General features: G+C 38.6%; 1 protein-coding gene and 1 long non-coding RNA gene across 2 annotated transcripts; both read left to right on the forward strand.

Annotated features, from left to right (window-relative positions):
• Positions 1–3,777: 3,777 nt before the first annotated feature.
• LOC121051700 lies at positions 3,778–5,600 on the forward strand. Its single transcript, XR_005806524.1, has 3 exons — positions 3,778–4,010; positions 5,272–5,363; positions 5,518–5,600. It is a non-coding gene; the product is annotated as an uncharacterized LOC121051700 (long non-coding RNA).
• Positions 5,601–8,382: 2,782 nt separating this feature from the next.
• Positions 8,383–17,887, forward strand: LOC112185604 (probable terpene synthase 9). Its single transcript, XM_024323870.2, has 7 exons — positions 8,383–8,778; positions 8,946–9,216; positions 9,295–9,673; positions 16,469–16,687; positions 16,818–16,956; positions 17,059–17,310; positions 17,515–17,887. The coding sequence occupies exons 1-7, from the start codon at positions 8,518–8,520 to the stop codon at positions 17,806–17,808; spliced, it is 1,815 nt and encodes a 604-aa protein (XP_024179638.1). The 5' UTR covers positions 8,383–8,517; the 3' UTR covers positions 17,809–17,887.
• Positions 17,888–18,894: the final 1,007 nt, after the last annotated feature.

The following is an 18,894-nucleotide window of genomic DNA, read 5'->3' on the forward strand; positions in this document are numbered from 1 at the left end:
GCAATCAAGCCCTAGAAAGCTAGTCAATCATGACATGTTCAATGCATTAGACATAGAGAAAGGCTATCAACTCAAGTGTACAACTTAGTTATGGAAAAGTCCACCTAATTGCAATCCTCTTCAATTAAATTCGATTCTTGTCCAGAACCTTTACTACTTTTGATTCAAGTTACACAAAACGAAAAGTCGATTTCATGTTCTTAAACCTAGCACCAATTACATGCAAATCCTATAAGTGTCGACCCAAATAAGATAAACATATAAAAGTTTTCTGTAAAGCAAATTTAATCGAACAAACTCACATAAGAAACTTAGAATCACAATTATAGAATTCGAAAACTTTATTTAAACATAGAAATTGGGCTTAAACTTTGCCCTAAACATTATTGTTAACTAGAAACAAGTTCATACGAAATCAAACAAGGAAACCAAAAATTCAAACAAGGAAAACAAAATATCATTACAAGGAAAAAGAATGAATTACACCGTGAGGGGAGATGGAGATGGAGAGCTAGATGGTTGGATCTTGAATCTTGGAAGCAAGCCTTCAAGGTGGATGATGGAGGATATGATCTTCACGGCTCCTTCTTCTTCTTCCTCTCCTTGCTTGAAAACGCAGAACTTTGCAACTAGAGAATGGAACAAGAAAACTAGAGAATGGAGAGAAAAATGAAAAGGAAATGGAGAGACAAAGAAGATGAGATGGATGAAGGAATTGGTGACTAAGGAAAATGGAGAGGAAATGGTGAGACAAGAAGATGAAATGGATGAAGGAATTATGTTTTGAGAGTGAGAGGAGAAGTGTATTTATAGCCCAAAAAATGATGAATGGAGGGTGGAGATGAACATAAATGAAGGGCTAGATATGTTAGACAAATTTGTAAAAAATATCTTCCCACATGTTTATCACTTGTTCAACTTGAATTGATTTTCCTCCTCAAGTTTTTCCACTTGGTTGCAACTTTGATTTTCCTCCTCAAGATTTTCCACTTCCTTGCAACTTTGATTTTCCTCCTCAAGATTTTCCACTTGGTTGCAACTTTGATTTTCCTCCTCAAGATTTTCCACTTCCTTGCAACTTTGATTTTCCTCCTCAAGATTTTCCACTTGGTTGCAACTTTGATTTTCCTCCTCAAGATTTTCCACTTGGTTGCAACTTTGATTTTCCTCCTCAAGATTTTCCACTTGCTTGGAGGTCCTAAAAAAATAGAAACAAATAAGAAAAATAGAAACTTTCCTAAAATGAAAAATGGCAACTTACTAAAAATGATAAATAGAAACTACAAAAATATAAACTTTCTACAAATAGGAACTTTCCCAATCAAAGAATGGAAACTTTCCTAAACAGGATTTTAATAAGGAAATAACGTAAGAAATGTAGGGAAATGCAGTTAAAACGTCGCATTAAAATGCTCCTATCACGCGTGCTTCTTCCTCCCTTCAGCTGGCGCGCGCGGCTTAGTTACTTACTCTTCTCGGCGCATTGGTTCATCATTTGGGCTGAGACAGCAAGTGGGCTGGCCCCCATCTACATTAACCGAGTCTTGGTCTTGGAAAAGTCTCAAATATGAGACTTTAAATTGCCCCAAGTCTTATATTTATAAGACCAGATCCACCAAAAAGCCATGGTTGGAGATGGAAAGTCTTATAATTGGCCAATTTTGAGTTTGGCACCCCATGGTTGAAGTTGCCTTAAAAGCTTCTTAAGGATGACTCAATCTTGTCGTAGCCCTTTCTTTGGTGAGCTATTATATGTAATATTTTCTATATTCATCAATGGATTGACACCCACATTCTCTTAAAAAATAATATAAAAAAAAAAGAATTATACCAGAGATATTTTGATCTATGGCAAAACTCGGTTAATCTCGGAAAATTTTCTCTGGTCCTTATAAAGACATGAACATAAGATAACATATCTTGAACTATTCACTGTTGAAAAAAAAATATCTTGAGCTATTCGATACATCGTAGGGGCCCCTGTGATCAGGATCCTATTTCTCCAATTAATTTTTGCCAATGATTTCCAACATATGAAGTTACTTTTCCTTTTATAAAGGCTGGCATGTTGTGGAAACATCAAACATGGCATAAAAGCTTCCTGCATGTTGCAGACTGATATTTGATTTTATATATATATATATATATATAAAGAGGCCATTTTAGTGAGATATCTTTTGTTTTTTTGTCATTTGAAAGAATCTCTGGTGGGATTCACTTTTTGATTGTATTTTGGTATCTCGACCGTCTAGTTTTTAGGTCCTAATATATAGATCATTTCTGAAAATCTTCAACCAAATTGATAATCATTAAGGTGTCGAATTAGATTAAATCAATAGACGAACTAAATCTGTTCAACCTGAATCGTTCATGTTCATAATTATAAATCGCAGTTATGAATGTCATAATTTGGCTGAAAAATTTGCAAAGATGATCTACTCATATATAGTTAAAAACTGAACGGTTAATATATGATCGAAAAAGTGGATCTAATGAACTACACCTTAAAAACACAAAAAAAAAAAAATGAATCTATCACTAGAAGTTCCCCACACACATAGAACAAAGCAACAAAATTCATTTATACGTCCTTTTTTTTTTGGCAAATGTCATTTGTATTTCTTTAGTACACATAATAATAACGAAGAATTCTGGAATACGCCCGTTGTAGCGTGCGCCCTAGACGGGCGTTAACGGAAGGGCAAAATTACCATATACAACAGACGACGTGTAGTGGGTAAAAAATCTGTAACTGTGGCGACCTCCATCGCCCATGCCTATCATGGTGGGCATCTATCTGAATTAACTTTAGAGGCCAAGTGCAGAAAGAAACTGACACAACTCATTTGAAGTTGAAAGAGTGAACTCCGAGCAAAATCTAGAAGGGGAAGGCGATTGATAAGGTAGAAGATGAATCAGTAACCGTTGAAATTGGCAACGAATCCAGACCCATTAATCTAGCAACTACCCCAGGGGCTCTATACCCACCTCCTTCATCACTAGTCACCGACGAAGCACAATTCCAATTGCTGCTTCCTTTATTACTTGAACGTGCTCCTTTCTCATCCACCTCAACCTGGAAATATACCTGTAGTATAAAAACCAATTTTATACAACACAACCCAATTTTGATATGCTTCTTTCAATCTGGAGTGAGACCAGATTACAGATAATAAAGGCACTGATCTTGGATCAGTCAAGCATCTCCTCGCTCATATTCAATACAAACTTACTTTTGTCAAATTCTTGTATTGAACACCATCCAAAGCCCAGATCGATGTTGGTACGAATACCAGATAATTGAATTAAAGGTTCTATCGATTTCGCGGGTTAACTGATGGTAATGCTACTGAGTTTTCCCTTAGTTTTATGCCAATTAACTGCGTGGTAAGATCAGAGTTTGAATATAAAATTATGAAAGAATCATCCATAACCCAGATTTTGAAGGAGGTCGAAGGAGGTCGAAGAACGTAGCCCAATTCAGGTCAAACTAACGAAGCTGAAATCGCTATACTTGACAATTTGACATTGGTTGGTACTTGGTACAGTGATTAGTTTTTCAACTAAACTAGTGGGCAGCTCAGGTTCGAGCCTCATCCTGCTCATTTAATTTTTTTTATTTCTCAAAAACATAAATAAATAAATAAACCGTTTCTTACCTCAAGTAATCGAACTTTTTTTTTTTTTTGGCTAAATGAACCACATCAGCGACCTAAAAGATTATTAATAAAAAATGAAGATGCATATCTCTATTAATAAAGCGAAGAGGGTGTTACTGTTCATTTGGGGAAACTTTCGAGCTTTCGATTTTGCCCTTAATATTTCCTATGATTTACAGGGAAATAGAAAGGTGGATGGTTCTGGGTTTTGACGACACAGAGGAGACGTGGCTATCGATGAGGAAAGGAGAAGAAATTCAGAGGAAGAAAGAAAATGGGAGAAAGGAAGAAACAGAAGAAAAGAAATGAAGAAGAAGAAGAGGGAGACGGGAAAAGGCAGAGAAGAGAAAGGTACAATTTTTACAATGAAAAATTCATATAATCCCCTGTCATTGATTCATGATCTATGGAATTGATGCTTAATGCTAATTATACGAATTATATTGTCTGAGACCAAGTCGAGGATTGATCCTTCATCTGAGGATGTTTCTTGCTCTCTTTGTTGTTGTTCTTATGTTTTTCTTTAATGGGTATATCTCTGTTTTGCTAATGGTGGCTATTGATTGGCTCTTTTTACTTTGCTCGATAGAGCTTACTGTTGTTTTGCCATAAGTCTGAAACTTCCCCCCTTTGGGAGATATCTTTGAATCTGAATGGTATCAATGTGTGGTTGGAGTGATATAAGAAGATAAGAAACCAAAAAGCATACGAGTTCTGCTTTTGGGTCTGTGGTTATTTGTGGTTGCATTGAGAAGTATATATATTTTTAAATTAATTGTCTGTGGATTGGTTTGGAATTTACCATTTAGAATCTGTTAAACAATGGATGTGGTTTTGAAAATTCAATGTGAGCACTTCTAAATTAAAACTGGGTGATTTGTGTTGAAGATTTTGGATTTGTTGTTCTTTGGCTTATTTGGGGATTTGTAATTCAAAGGGTATGTGTTTTGGCTGCCTATAAAGGTTAATCATTTATGTGTTGGTACAAAGTGCATCGTAAGTTGAAAAGGAAAAACTTGTGTCTGTTCTGAAGTGAGTTTGAGTTTGAAACTCTTTTTTGTATGTTCTAAACTAAAAGTGGCATTGTATTTCGATAGTGATGTGATGCTATCTTCTTATTGGTAATGTGAGACATTTGAAATAGGTATTGTAATTTTTTGGAAATGATGGGGTGGTAACTGGTAAGATTTTGAAAGATTTGGAAATATTTGCATTGTTGTTCTCAAAATGTTGTTATATAGAATTTTAATGTGTGATGGAGAACTTGATCAGACCTGGAAATTATTGATGTTGAGTTGGGTATATCTCTTTTTTGTATGTTGTGAACTAAAAGTGGCATTGTCTTTCAGTAGTGATGTAATCTTATTGATAATGGTTGGCTTTTGTTTACACCAGGAGACATTTGAAATAGGTATTGTAATCTTTTTAAAATGATGGGGTGGTAACTGCTAAGATTTTGAAAGAGTTGGAAATAGTATTTGCATTTTTGTTCCTCAAATGTTGTTATATAGAATTTTAATGTGTGATCGAGAACTTGATCAGACCTGGAAATTATTGAAGCTGAGATGCTCTTTCTTTGTGATCTTAATAAAATTGTGTTCTTTCGTGGCAGTGAACGAGAGAAGGAGAAACCGTAACGTCAAAAGATGTCAAAATGGCATGGTTAAGTTTCTGATAGGTTACATATTTTAAGTAGGCATTCAGGTCATATTTCCTTCTCATTCTCCTGGGGATATTATGAAGTACTTTTGACTTATATTTCTTTCAAAATTATTATGCTCTCTACAAGGTTTTCAAGAGAGATAATGATTTCATCTTTTACTAATGCAAAGTTCTAACTTTGTGTTTCTTCTTGCAGATCAATGTTAATAGGTCGTTATCGGATACATTTGCAATCTAATTCTTCAGTTATTTATGAAAATGGTAGCTTTTTGTGATTGAGGTTGAAGATGCCTGATTATTAACCACTGACATAAATGAACAATTGACAAGTCCTTCCGCACGCGCGAAGCGCGTGTAGGAAGGCTAGTATTCTAGTAGATGGACGTTGATTATTAACGGTAAAGTCCATTTTCTCTACATTGTTGCTCATAGAAGGTATACTTTTTTATACAACTAATAAACAAGTTAGACCGCTTTATAAGGATTTTGTGCAATCCAAATAATCGAAATTAGAAATCGAAAAATTTGACATTACCCATCTATTTACAGCATATTAGTAGGTACTGTAGGTAAAAAAATAAACCCAATCTTCTGTCATTTTGACATTATAAAGTGGTCAATCTTTTATACGCTTCTATTTCTCTAAGGGGAGCTGAACCACGAGGAGATAAACTTCCTAAAACTTTTACATTAATTGGTATAGCTCATAACCAATAAAGAGTGAGAGCTGATAGATCGAAAAAATAAGTTGCGAATAAGCGGTTATGAACATATTAGTTTTATGTGGTATTTAGGGTTTATGGTTAACCTAGTAGATCGAAACCCAAACACCGACAAAAATAGCTGAAATTTAGACCATAATCCTTTCTTCTTATCATGATAACATCCGACGGTCGATTTTGTTGAATTCTATTTCCTCTACATTGTTGCTTATGGAATGTATGTTTTTTTTTATACAACTAATAAACAAGTTAGATCACATTAATAGACATATAAGGATTTTGTGCGATCCAAATAATCGAAATTGGAAATAGATAAATTTGACATTATCCATCTATTTATAGCGTATTGATAGGTACTATGTAAAACAAATAACCTAATCCGCAGTCATTTCGATATTAAATAAAGTGGTCAATCCTTTATACACTTCTACTTCTCTAAGGGGAGCTGGACCATGAGGAGATAAACTTCCTGAAATTTTTATGTTAATTGATATAACTCATAGCCACGAGAGCGTCAGAGCTAACAGATCGAAAAAATAAGTTGCGAATAAGCGGTTACAAGCATATTAGTTTTATGTGGTATTTATGATTTATGGTTGACCTAGTAGATCGAGACCCAAACAATGACAAAAATAGCTGAAATTTTGACCATAATCCTTTCTTCTTATCACGATAACATCCAATGGTCGATTTTGGTAAAGTCTATTCCTCAACATGGTTCCTCATGGAATGTATACTTTTTGATATAAGTCATATAACTAATAAATAAGTTAAACCACATTAGTAGACATAGGAGAAGATAACTCTACAAAGGAGAAACATTATAACAAATAGTGCAACTTTCCTACTATGGCGCCGCACGGAATGTAATCCGGCGACACTCTATTTCTTTAGTCTTTTTTTTTTTTTTCCTTCTCTAAAACGTTCATCTCCACTATTGAAATTAACATGCATGCTTTTTTATTATAATAATAATTACGCATTTTAGTATAGTTTAAGTAGTGTTAGTTTATTATAATTTTTACAAAATCTGGTAAAAAAGAAAAACAAATCAGTTAAACAAACAAAATTAATGGCACTTTTTGCAGATAAAAAAATAAATAAATTACACTTTGCCGAAAAGCCAAACCCAATTACCCAAACAAAACAACTGATACGTGGCTCGAACCTGGGAAAGCCACCACAAAAACAACGTACCCTCACCATCACGTCAATGCCTGTGGATGTTTTAACTTTCCTTCATTTAACTAAACCGAGCAGTGAATATTTTACCGGAAATTCCTCCTGATGTTCAGGCGAGTCGAGGAGTACAAATCCGATTGAACTTCCCACATGTTTTGGTCAATGGGTTTCTTTGAGTCCTTGTTCACTACTTTTTGCAATGAAGATAAATAGAGCTGCGTCACTTCTACAACCCAGACCAACTTCAACAGAGTCCATGAGACCATTAACTCCAGCCGATGCTATGGCATCCAAATTTTGGCCGCCTGAAGAGAGTCTTAAATCCCACTTTGGAATTGGCACATCTCCCACACCATCAATCAACAAAAATGCCACTCTTCTTTTTGGCTGCTAGGGACACCCCATGTATCTGGGTTTTCAAGAAAAATGGAATCTTTTGCCTTTTTTGGTCTCCTCCTTTGTTTGCAACACAGTTTTGTTTCAAAGCAGAGTCACTGGAGCATCTCAAACACCTGAAAGGCTTCAATGGCGATCCTTGTTTGGACCCAGAAAGAGAGAATTGCTTTTGAAACTGGGCTTGTGGGTTTGAGAAGTTGCTGATTGATTACAGAGGAATTGGCTATGGCTGAAGCTCTCTATCTTTATATCTCCAATTCTCCACTGTATTTATTCTGCATAAAGGTTCAAACAATCAAACTTGAAAGCAGAGGATTGATTCTCAGTACCCTGAGAAATCGAAAATGGGTTGGACACTTGTACATGTGGTTCCTTCTCCGCTCTGTCTTCTTGTGGGCGATTGTTCACCGTAACGGAGTATTTTTTACTGATAACGGTCGTTATCTAGGGAATTACTTCTGTGACCTTCATTCTCAAAACATGTGGACAGGAATAGCCCACAGAGTCTGGTCCCACGAGGGCGCAGAGTACGTTGGGCGTATTCCAGCCGCTCCCATTCAAGAAACCCCACCCTAATTATATTGAATGTCGTTGAACATGTGAAGACGTATTCTGATTAAAGGTCATAGTAACGATTTCACACAGTTCATTGCAAAACGTGTAAAACGACGTATACTAATATTTATTCTCATCCATATGAAATCTTTCCGAAGATCATATATGCTTCTCTATGGCTCTAATTCAGGTTAGATGATGAACATTCAATATTAACAAACTATATTCCCACACTTAAAAAAGGTTATAATTATATATTTATATAAAACCAAATGTAACTTGTATAAAAGCAGGTAGACGACTCTATTGCTTTCCAAATCAATTCTAAATCGAAAGTAGCGATGAATCTTGTATTCTCCTCCTCCTCCTCCTCCTCTCCCTCAGTCTTGCTCACAAAGCTCACAAGAACTAGTCATCCAAGAATGCTAGTTCCAGCACTGCTAGTACAAGCGTATCAGACAAGAAGAGGACAAGCCATTGTCTCAAACTCATCATCATCAAAGGTCATTGATCATCCTCCTGCAGCTCAACGCCGATTAGCTCAATACCATCCTACCATTTGGGGTCCCGACCTCATCGATTCCTTCACCACTCACTACACTGTACGTTTTCTTTTCTTGCAATGTATATTACTTGGGTTCACAGTTACAGTACTCGGTCTACTCAGAAAGTGTTATCAATCCACTACTCTTCTGTATGCAACAACCTCCTATTACCTTCACGTAATATGTGCTTAATTATTAATTAATGTTTTGTCAATTTGATGCAGTATGAATCACATGCCACACGGTGGGAGGGTCTAAAGCAGAATGTAGCCAAAGCCTTAGTCGCATCCAGTACTAAAGATGATGCTTGCTCCATTCTGAAGCTTATATCCTCGGTGCAGCGGTTGGGAGTAGCATACCACTTCCGAAAGGAGATCCAAGCAGCTCTGGTCACTCTGATTTCTTCCACTAGTACCCTTAGTACCACAAATGATCTTCATACAGCAGCCTTGCAATTTCAAATACTAAGAGAAAATGGTATATCAGTAAGCTCAGGTAATTTACATACCATATGTACATGTCGGCAATGCCCTGTTTTGCAGATATCTGAAATGCTATTTTGAAACTCAACAGATTTGTTTAACAAGTTTAGAAGTGGAGAAGGAAGCTTCAAAGATAGCTTAAGCAACGGTGTGGAGGGACTTTTGAGTTTGAATGAAGCCTCACACCTTGGAATGCCAGGAGAAGATGTTCTAGAGGAAGCTAAGAGATTTAGTTCAAAAAATTTGAAACAATCCATGTCAACAATATTGAACGACGATAATCTACTGAAGCAAGTAGAGCAATCACTGAAAACCCCTGTACACTGGAGGATGCCTAGGATAGAAGCTCTGAACTTCATCGATATCTACCAAAGGGACGACTCTAAGAACCTGGCACTGCTGGAGTTGGCTAAATTGGACTATAATCTTGTTCAATCAGTATATCAAATTGAGATAAAAGAGCTCTCTAGGCAAGATATGCATCATATAATTACATGGAAATATGTTATAGAACTTCTGCTGCCAGAATGACTATTAGTTGACTCTTGTTTTAATTTGTGGTGCCAGATTTGATGTTTAGCAAATAACATTTTTTTTTTTTTTTTTTTTTTTTTTTTTTTTTTTTTTTTTTAAGGAGAAAGGGATTAGGCGATATTAGTTCCTCGGAGACAGACAATGTAGGGCACAAAGTCCCACCCTCAAACCCGAAGGTGAAGGGTCTGCCCCACTCTGGGAACCCACCGCCCGTCCCCCAACTCAATTTATTAAAATAAAGAAGAATAATACATCGTCCAAGAGATAAAACACAATTAACCACGAAATAAAAGAGAGGGAAACTTCCCCCTCATGAACAAATCTACAAAAAGAAAAAACCAGCCACATAAGTGAAAACTGGACACACGAAATATGCCAGAATTGTGGTTGCGCCTGCATGTAGATGCATATGAAGCTAACTTTGCGCACGACCTCCTGGGAATAAAAGCCTCTGAGAAGGAGCGGGCAATAAAGGCAGACGAACATAATCATCTCAGCAACCTGTGAAGCGATAACTTGGGAGTCCCAAAAAATCCGCCTGCAAGTACCTGTGAAGCTCTGCAGGAGGGCTAGGATACCAGGTAAAAGAGTGTTTTGAAACACCTAAGTTTGCCATCTTATCTGCAGCTGCATTCCCTTCCCTAAAAATATGAGTTCTACGAAATTGCATTTGCTGAATGTTCTTCAAGCAGTTTTGCCATCTAACTCTCAAGTCCCATGGAGGAGAGAAAGAGTTGGAGGAGAGAGATGCTAAAACACTAGTAGAATCACTTTCCAACCACAAAGTAGTCCAACCTCTAGTGAAAGCAACTTCAATAGACACAATAACAGCATAAAGTTCAGCATAAAAGGAAGAATTGCAACCCAGAGGTTGGCAAAAACTCCCTAAATAAACCCCAGAAGCATCGCGAAAAACTCCTCCACAAGCTGCAGGACCAGGATTACCTTTCGCCAGACCATCAGTGTTAACTTTAACCCAAGGAGGGAGGGGGGGATGCCATAGGACGCGTTGAATCTTGGGCGCTTTACGAGGCTTGGGGCACACCCCAAGGGAAGAAAGAAGGCGGGAATCCAGGACGCCTTTATAGTAACCAGGAACAAGAGAACCGAATTGCCGAATCCATGCCATAATTGAACAACACAGTGTAGAAAAAGTAGGGGAACGATTATCAAACCTGAGTCTATTTCGCGCCTTCCAAATTTCCATGAAAGTAAGCAAACCAGCTGCCAACCACAAATTATAAAGCTGAGGGGAAAAACCCTTGTGACAAAAGCCAGCCCAAAAGTCCAACAGAGAGTCATAAGCAGGAAATGAGGTTCCAAACTGAGTTGCCAGCCATCCCCAGAGATGTTGGGAGAAAGGGCAGTGTAAAAATAAGTGTAAAGCTGACTCTGCCGAACTGTTGCATAATTGGCAGATGGACACTATCGGAATCCCACCTCTTTTCAGCCGATCATCAGTGGGCAAGCGATCTAAGAGAATCCTCCAAGCCAAGAAAGAAAATCGTGGAGGAATGAAAGAATGCCAAATAGTAGAAGCCCAGTCTCTCGAAATAAAATGTCGTCTAAGCAAGTTATAAGAATCAGTGAAGGATAACTCTCCAGAAGCTGTAGACTCCCAAATGAGCATATCAGGTTCAGTGTCTAAAGGGAGACAGATATCAGAAATTTTCCTGTACAAGTCTGGAAAGGTATCTAGGAAAAAAGAGGGAAACTGCCAAGAATGATCAGAGATGAAATCAGCCACACGTAGATCACTGAATCCTGACCAGTCGAAAAAACCCAACATATCCAAAATTGGATCTTGAAGCCATTTATCTTTCCAAAATGACACTGAACGACCATCTCCAATAATCCAACGACAATTGTGGGTGATATGAAGAGCAATAGAGCGGAAACCTGACCAGATTGAGGATTTGCGGTAGCTCACTTTGGAACTAGATAATATAGGATAACGAGTTCGCATATAATCACCCCATTGGTTCAAAGAAGTGAAAGAGTTCCATGCAAACCTTAAAACAGCTGCCGAATTAAGAGTTGCCAGGTCACGAATACCCACCCCGCCCTCTTTTTTCGGAGCACAAACTTGAGTCCAAGTAACAGTGACAATTTTCCGAGTCTCAATATTTCCAGACCATATAAAATTACGCGCCCATGTAGATAACTTCTTCACAAGGTATGCAGGCCAATGATACACTGAAAAGCTATGAAGAAGCATACTTTGAAAAACAGATTGCACAAGTTGAGTGCGTCCAGCCATAGAAAGAAGCCTCCCCTGCCAACCCATTAACCTTGACTTAGCTCTATCGGCAATAGCTTGGAGATGGCAGCTGCGGGGTTTTCCACAAAAAATAGGAACTCCCAGATAAATAAAAGGTAGGCGCCCTGCATGAAATCCCAATATACGTTGAACTGTACCTTTCCTGTGACGAGACCTAGCTCCAAGATAGAAAGTGCTTTTCTCCGCATTAATGAATTGCCCTGAAGCTGCACTATAACGGTCAAAAAACCCACGCAGCCGTTTAAGAGAGTTTTTGTCCCCACGGCAAAACACCATGAGATCATCTGCATATAACACATGAGACGGTGCAGTGCATTTCCTGGGAAAAGATATTGGCTTCAATTGACGGGTTTGGAGAAGTAAGTGAAGGCCCCGGCTAAGAGCCTCCTCAGCAAGACAGAATAGAAGAGGAGAAAGGGGATCTCCTTGTCTAACACCACGAGAACACGTAAAGAAACCTTGAGGAGAGCCATTGATTAAAAGAGATAGTCTTGCTGAGTGAAGAATAGAGCTGATCCAACTAGTGAAAGTGGGAGAGAACCCAAAATTACTTAAAACTCGGAGCAGAAAATCCCAGTTTAGAGTGTCAAACGCCTTTGCTATATCCACTTTGATTCCCACATTTCCACCATAAGCCTTTCGGTCCAATAGGTTAAAGCATTCCGAAACCATACCAATACAATGATTAATTCGCCTACCAGGCAGAAAAGCTGATTGCTGAGGAGAAATTATACGTGTAGCAATAGACCCCAAGCGAGAAGCCAAAATCTTAGGTATAATCTTGAAGAGAAAATTGGCTAAGGCAATTGGGCGAAACTGAGTAATAAGCTGAGCATTTGGGACTTTTGGAATGAGAACTAAAAAATTGCAATTCATGTTGGGGAGGATCCAGTTTTGAAGAAAAAATTGACGAACACATGCCACCACATCAGAACCAACAATATCCCAACAAGCTTGATAAAAAGACCCTGAAAAACCATCAGGCCCTGGAGCACTAGAACCATCCATAGAAAAGACTGCACTTCTAATTTCCTCTGATGTAGGAATTGCAGATAGCACCACATTTTCATCGTCAGTCACAAGAGATGGAATAACTGAACAAACCTCATCCACATTTGTAGAAGGGGAGGAAATATCATAGAGATTCTGATAAAAATCCACAGTATGTGCTGCAATGTCTGAAGGGTCAGTAAGTATCCTCTCCCCCACACGGATAGAAGACATTTGACTTTTGGCTGCACGAACCTTGGCGTAAGTATGGAAAAAAGATGTACTTCGATCCCCATCAGTAAACCACTTAACCCGAGCTCTATCTTTCCAATAAGTTTCTTGCATCCTCAGAGCAACTAAGACTGCAGACTTTGCAGCAATCTCATCCTCAAACCTTTGATCAGTCATGCCACGGGTCGCGATATCTTGTTGAATGTTGACTAAATTTTCACGAGCAGTAGCAACCTTTTGATGGACATTACCGAAAACCGCTTTGTTCCAATCACGCAAACAATGTTTCAAAGCCTTTAATTTCTGCAAAGTAACAAACATTGGGCAGCCACAAAGTTGAAAGGAATTCCAACAATTAGACACTACTGCATGAAAATTTGGATGCTGCAACCACATAGACTGAAACTTGAAAGGCTTGGGACCACTTGGGGAGAGATTTGAAGCAGAGAAAATCAAAGGAGAATGATCAGAAGCAACGCGGGGAAGAGCAACACAACTAGTAAAAGGCCAAGCTTCAAACCAAGTGGTATCACAAAGACATCTGTCCAAACGAAGCTCAACATGTCCACGGGTGCTCCAACCATTTGACCAAGTAAAGAACAAACCGGAAGTATCTAGATGAACAAAATCACAAGTATCTGACATACTTTGAAAATCTGCACAGGAGAGGCGAGAGGGAGATGGGCCTCCTGATTTTTCATGGGCTCCTAACACAGCGTTGAAGTCCCCGATTACCATCCATGGGATAGACGTTTGAGGACGAAGAGCATTAAGATCTTGCCATAAATCCCTGCGTTTGATATAAGAGGTAGAAGCATATACAAAAGAAAGTTGACTGGGATCATTGTCAAAAGGAACCTGTATTGTAACCTGCTGTTCGGAGTTGGAAATAATCACCGGATTAGGAATATGAGAACCCTTCAACAGCCAAAGATTTGGAAGAGCCGCTCCACAGTCATTAGTTGCAACAAGATCCAAATTCAAAGAAGACCAAAAAACTGCTGAGATTGAGGTGAACTTAATCTTTGGCTCAGCAATGCAAACAAGATCAGGTTTGTGAATATGGCAAATATTAGAAAGCTCGGATTGGGAGTCATTGTTTCCTATTCCCCTAATATTCCAATAAAGGACCTTCATTGATTGTACTTTTTATTCTTTCTTCTGTCCCTCTTTGGATAAGGAGTTTCACGATCAAGAGCTAGAGTAGCTTGTCGTCTTTGTTTTTTCTGTTGAGACTTAGAGATAACCGGAGTGAAACCATTTTCAGTATTTTCATTAACTCCTTGACCAGTAATTAATGCGACATCCTTGGCTAAAGTTGCAACATGTTCAAATCCCGGGGGAGCACCCGCAGGTAAATCAACCAGATCAAACAGACTTTCCTCTTCCACCCTATCATGCCAACTCTGACCACTATGTGAAGAGAGGGGGTTGGTTGGTTGGGCACTGTATGTCTTTTGCTCCATATTGGAGTTCACCTCTTCATCACACAAATCATTATCACTGTCAACTTCATCATCTCCATCAGTAATGTGAACCGTAGGGTCCTCCAAACTAGTTGTTCCAACAACTGGAGCAAATTCATTAGGAATAGTGTCAACCACTGCTTCAGTTTCCTTGCTTGCAAGGATGGTAAACTTATTCTTATTGATCAGAGGAGACATGCTGCCTTTACAACTTTCAGGCTTCCTGTTGACTATGGGTTCATTAATGACCAGATCAGCAATACAATCCAGTTCCTGGTCAACGGCCTCAGTGAGAACATCTTCTACAAATTTAGTAATCTGATCATTGTTTGCAACCTCCGGGGAGTGTTGCACCTGAGGGGTAGTGTTCAAATTTTGGTCAGAAACCTTGTTTACAGCCGTCTTGGGACGATACTCTTGACGCCCAATGCGAGAAGTTTTTTTAGCAACCTTATGTTCTTGAGCATTATGCTCATTGTTAGAGCTCTTCAAGAACCTGCATTGATCAACCATGTGGCCAACCTTCCCACAATGAGTACACACATTCTCATAGACCACTTCAATCGGAAAACAATGAGTTTCCCGCTCCACCATCAAAGAAGGTGGTAAGTCACCTGCAAGATCCACATCAATCAAGACTCGAGCAAAATACCCGAATTGCCTTTCCCTTGTGGCTTTATCAATTTGCAATGGAGTTCCGACACCCCGAGCGATTTCCATGAGATGTTGTTGGTGCCAATAATCTTGACTCAGCCCATAGATCCTAACCCAAATTTGGGCATGAGTTTGAGGAAATGTATCTCCAGGTACAAAGTCCGGTTTCCACTGAGTTAGGCGAAAAATTCCATCAGGAAGAGTACAAGTACCTCCACTCCATACCCTACGGAGATCCTCTTCAGTGGCAAAATGAATGTCAAAGTAGCCTTTACCGAGAGGTACAAGACGCCATGACTTTGAGGGCTGCCAGAGAGCAGCAAGCAACCCTTTTAGGGCATCAGCCTTAAGAGGTTTAGAACCCTTACGAAGAAGAAGACGACCAATAAGATTGGTTTTGAATTGCTTTAATTGCTCTTGATATAAGGATTCATTGATCTTGACATAAATTTTATCCCCACGAACGACCGGAGGTGGAAGTTGGCTGAGAGATATATCAGCCTCTGTTGAGTTAGCGAGGATGGATGCAAAAGTGCGTGATTTTGGGGCTGTTGGAGGAGACGCAGAGGCCGTGTCCACGCCTCCCAAGAATGCCCAGGGGCAAACAGCCATCAGATGCTTGAATACTCAAATATATAGTTTTCCCAATGCTTCCAGCAGTACAAATGTCATTCGTTGCAATTGCAGGGAACACGAAAAACATCCAAGAAAAATAAATTTCATCCGGTCACCATCTACACTAGCTTATGCGCACGCCGGGAATGCAACTAGAGTTCTTGTGATCATCAAATAATAGAATACGAAATTGAATCAAGAATTTCTGAAAACTGACCTGACTGTGGTAAGCTATGTTCTGACCGTTTCTCGTTCCATTTCATCGAAACCCGCAGGCCATCACCGATGCAAGGAGAGCTTCCTTGCGTGATTCACGTTGTCCTGATAGTCCATTCGCTCAGTTCAATGGCAGAGTCCGGCGAGGAGTGGCTTTGCTGAGTCGGAGGAGAAGCTGAAAAAAAAAAAAAAAAAAAAAAAAAAAAAAAAAAAAAAAAAAAAAACACTGAATAACATTGTCGCGTAGCAAATAATTTAATAATTTCACGTATGTACAGGTGGTGGAGAGAGTTGGATTTTAAATCGAAGGCAAGTTTCTCAAGGGACAGACTGATGGAGAACTACTTGTGGTCAATGGGGATTTGTCACGAGCCCCAATTCTCAGAATGCAGGATAGGCCTCACCAAGTTTGTGTGCATATTAACAGTCATTGATGACATGTATGATGTATATGGATTCCTGGATGAGCTTGAGTGCTTTACAGATGCAGTAATTCAGTAAGTTGTTTAGTAACTTGAGAGTCTAGTTAAGAAGTGAGATCGATGATCTCATACTAATCACGGGCCTTAACGTCACTTTTCATGATTTCTGAAGGCTTCTCTCTTGTCTCTGGTGTTTTCAATGCAGATGGAATATGGAAGCAAAGGAGGAACTTCCCGAGTACATGAAGCCAATCTATATTGCCATGCTCGAGTTTGGCAATGAATTGGCTGATAATATATTCACAAATAATGGTTTAAACACCCTCCCTTATATTAAGAACGAGGTAATTATCTAACTCCTATAGTTAAACCACATTCAAAAGGTTAATTTCATAAACTAATCAATAAGCAAAATTGACCCATTTTTTACGGTTTTCGGCATGCAGTGGGTTAATCTTTGTACAGCCTATATGGTGGAAGCAAGGTGGTTCTACGGCCGATACACACCAACTCTGGAAGAGTATTTAAAGAATGCATGGACTTCAGTGGGTGGCCCTGGAGCAATGCTCCATGCTTATTTGTTAACGCAAGGATCCCAACTAACAGAAGCTTCACTTGAGTCCTATAACCATGGCTCTCAGCTGGTATATTGGGCATCTCTCATGACTCGACTCAGCGATGATTTGGGCACTTCCAAGGTATATATCAGATTGGCGTAATATCAATTTATTATGTGGCATACATACAATACTGTCAATCTGATAACAAATTTGAATTAAATTCCATCTAAAATAATGTTTCAAATGTATGTACATAGTCTCTTATAATATAATAAGTGGAGACTATCTTATCAAACATGACAGTCTGAACTTTTTTTTTTTTTTTTTTCAATTGCTTAAAAGGCTGAGGGTGAGAGAGGTGATGTCGCGAAATCCATTCAGTGCTACATGGAAGAAAAAGGCGTATCGGAAGAAGAAGCACAGGATTACATAAAGGGTTTAATCAGCTATTCATGGAAGAAAATGAACCAAGAGAGTGCCAAACCTAGCATACCAAAATCTATTGTAAACACGTGTCTGAATATGGCTCGTACTGCTCACTGCATTTTTGAGCACGGGGATGGTATTGGAAACTCAATTGGGGTGACTAAGGATCGTTTGATCTCTTTGATTGCAAATCCTATCCCCCTCAGATGATCATGACGCCGAAAGATTTGTTTAACTTGTAATAAGCACAACAAGTCCCAACAAGTTAATTATCGCTTCTCTTAGTTCAGACTTGTTCGTATTTCTTTGCTTTGTTACACTTTTTCGGTTTTGGCTTCATCATTGTGCTACTCTTATTTGGTATTGTGTGGGTTTTAATGTTTTATCTCACCTTTTAGAGAGGTTTTGATCTGGTCCCCCTCCTATGTGTGTATGTTTGTTTGGTTTAATAAATGTCTAGCAAAGAACAGAGGTGGGCTCCCGGTTATAACGGTCTCATTTGGGGTTGTGTGAATGCCCTTTTATACTGCTACAAAGGAGCTAATATCGTCTAATCCTTGTTAGTGTTTAAGTAAAAGAGAATTCGAGAGACATTGATGAGAGAATTGTATTTCATTATTGACTTGATTCACATTTACGCAAGCGTACGTATCATTGTCAAGATAGGGAAATATTATGCCCAAAGTTATCGTACCACAGCCCCTAACCCACAATCTTAGGATAATCGGAAATAAAGACACTTAGCACACAAAAAAAAAATGCTACTCTAAGACACCAAACCTTAACAATGCTCGGCTTTGCTTCTCACCAAAGCCTAATCAAAACTAAGACCTAGTGGTGGTTATTTACAAAGAGATAGAAATTGTCACCGAAAATAGTCATTTGAATTTCTAATAACTAAAGTGCATGAATTTAAATGAAAACTTTAACTAACAACTAAATTAGATAAAGAAAGCAAAGTAAGAAATGATATAAATATGGGATTGGTAGTTAAGGATGATTCCTAACCTTAATTCAATGCTCTCGATGCTAATTTGATTTACGTGCAATTTATTAAAGATGGTAGAAGCCATACCCAAGGCTTTTCAAGGTTCAAGGGCCGAAATTCCCTTTCATTGTATTCCTACTCCGATTCAAGGGCCGTAGGAACTCACTCGACAAGAATTAGAGCTGGTTTAAGGGTCACTAATTCACATCAAGAAGCCTAGAGTTCGAGGAATTAGGCAACTAAGCTCACCATAATTACGATCAAGCTAATCATGTAGTAAACCATGCTTGTACTTCCCACGAATATTA

Source organism: Rosa chinensis, chromosome 2, assembly GCF_002994745.2.
Source record: "Rosa chinensis cultivar Old Blush chromosome 2, RchiOBHm-V2, whole genome shotgun sequence".
Lineage (NCBI taxonomy): Eukaryota > Viridiplantae > Streptophyta > Magnoliopsida > Rosales > Rosaceae > Rosa > Rosa chinensis.

Bases quoted from the DNA above. Each gene is read 5' to 3' on its own strand.
- LOC112185604 (XM_024323870.2), top strand. From the start codon at position 8,518: ATGAATCTTGTATTCTCCTCCTCCTCCTCCTCCTCTCCCTCAGTCTTG. The intron at 8,779-8,945 runs GTACGTTTTCTT...AATTTGATGCAG, and splicing joins CCTTCACCACTCACTACACT to TATGAATCACATGCCACACG. The intron at 16,957-17,058 runs GTAATTATCTAA...TTCGGCATGCAG, and splicing joins TCCCTTATATTAAGAACGAG to TGGGTTAATCTTTGTACAGC.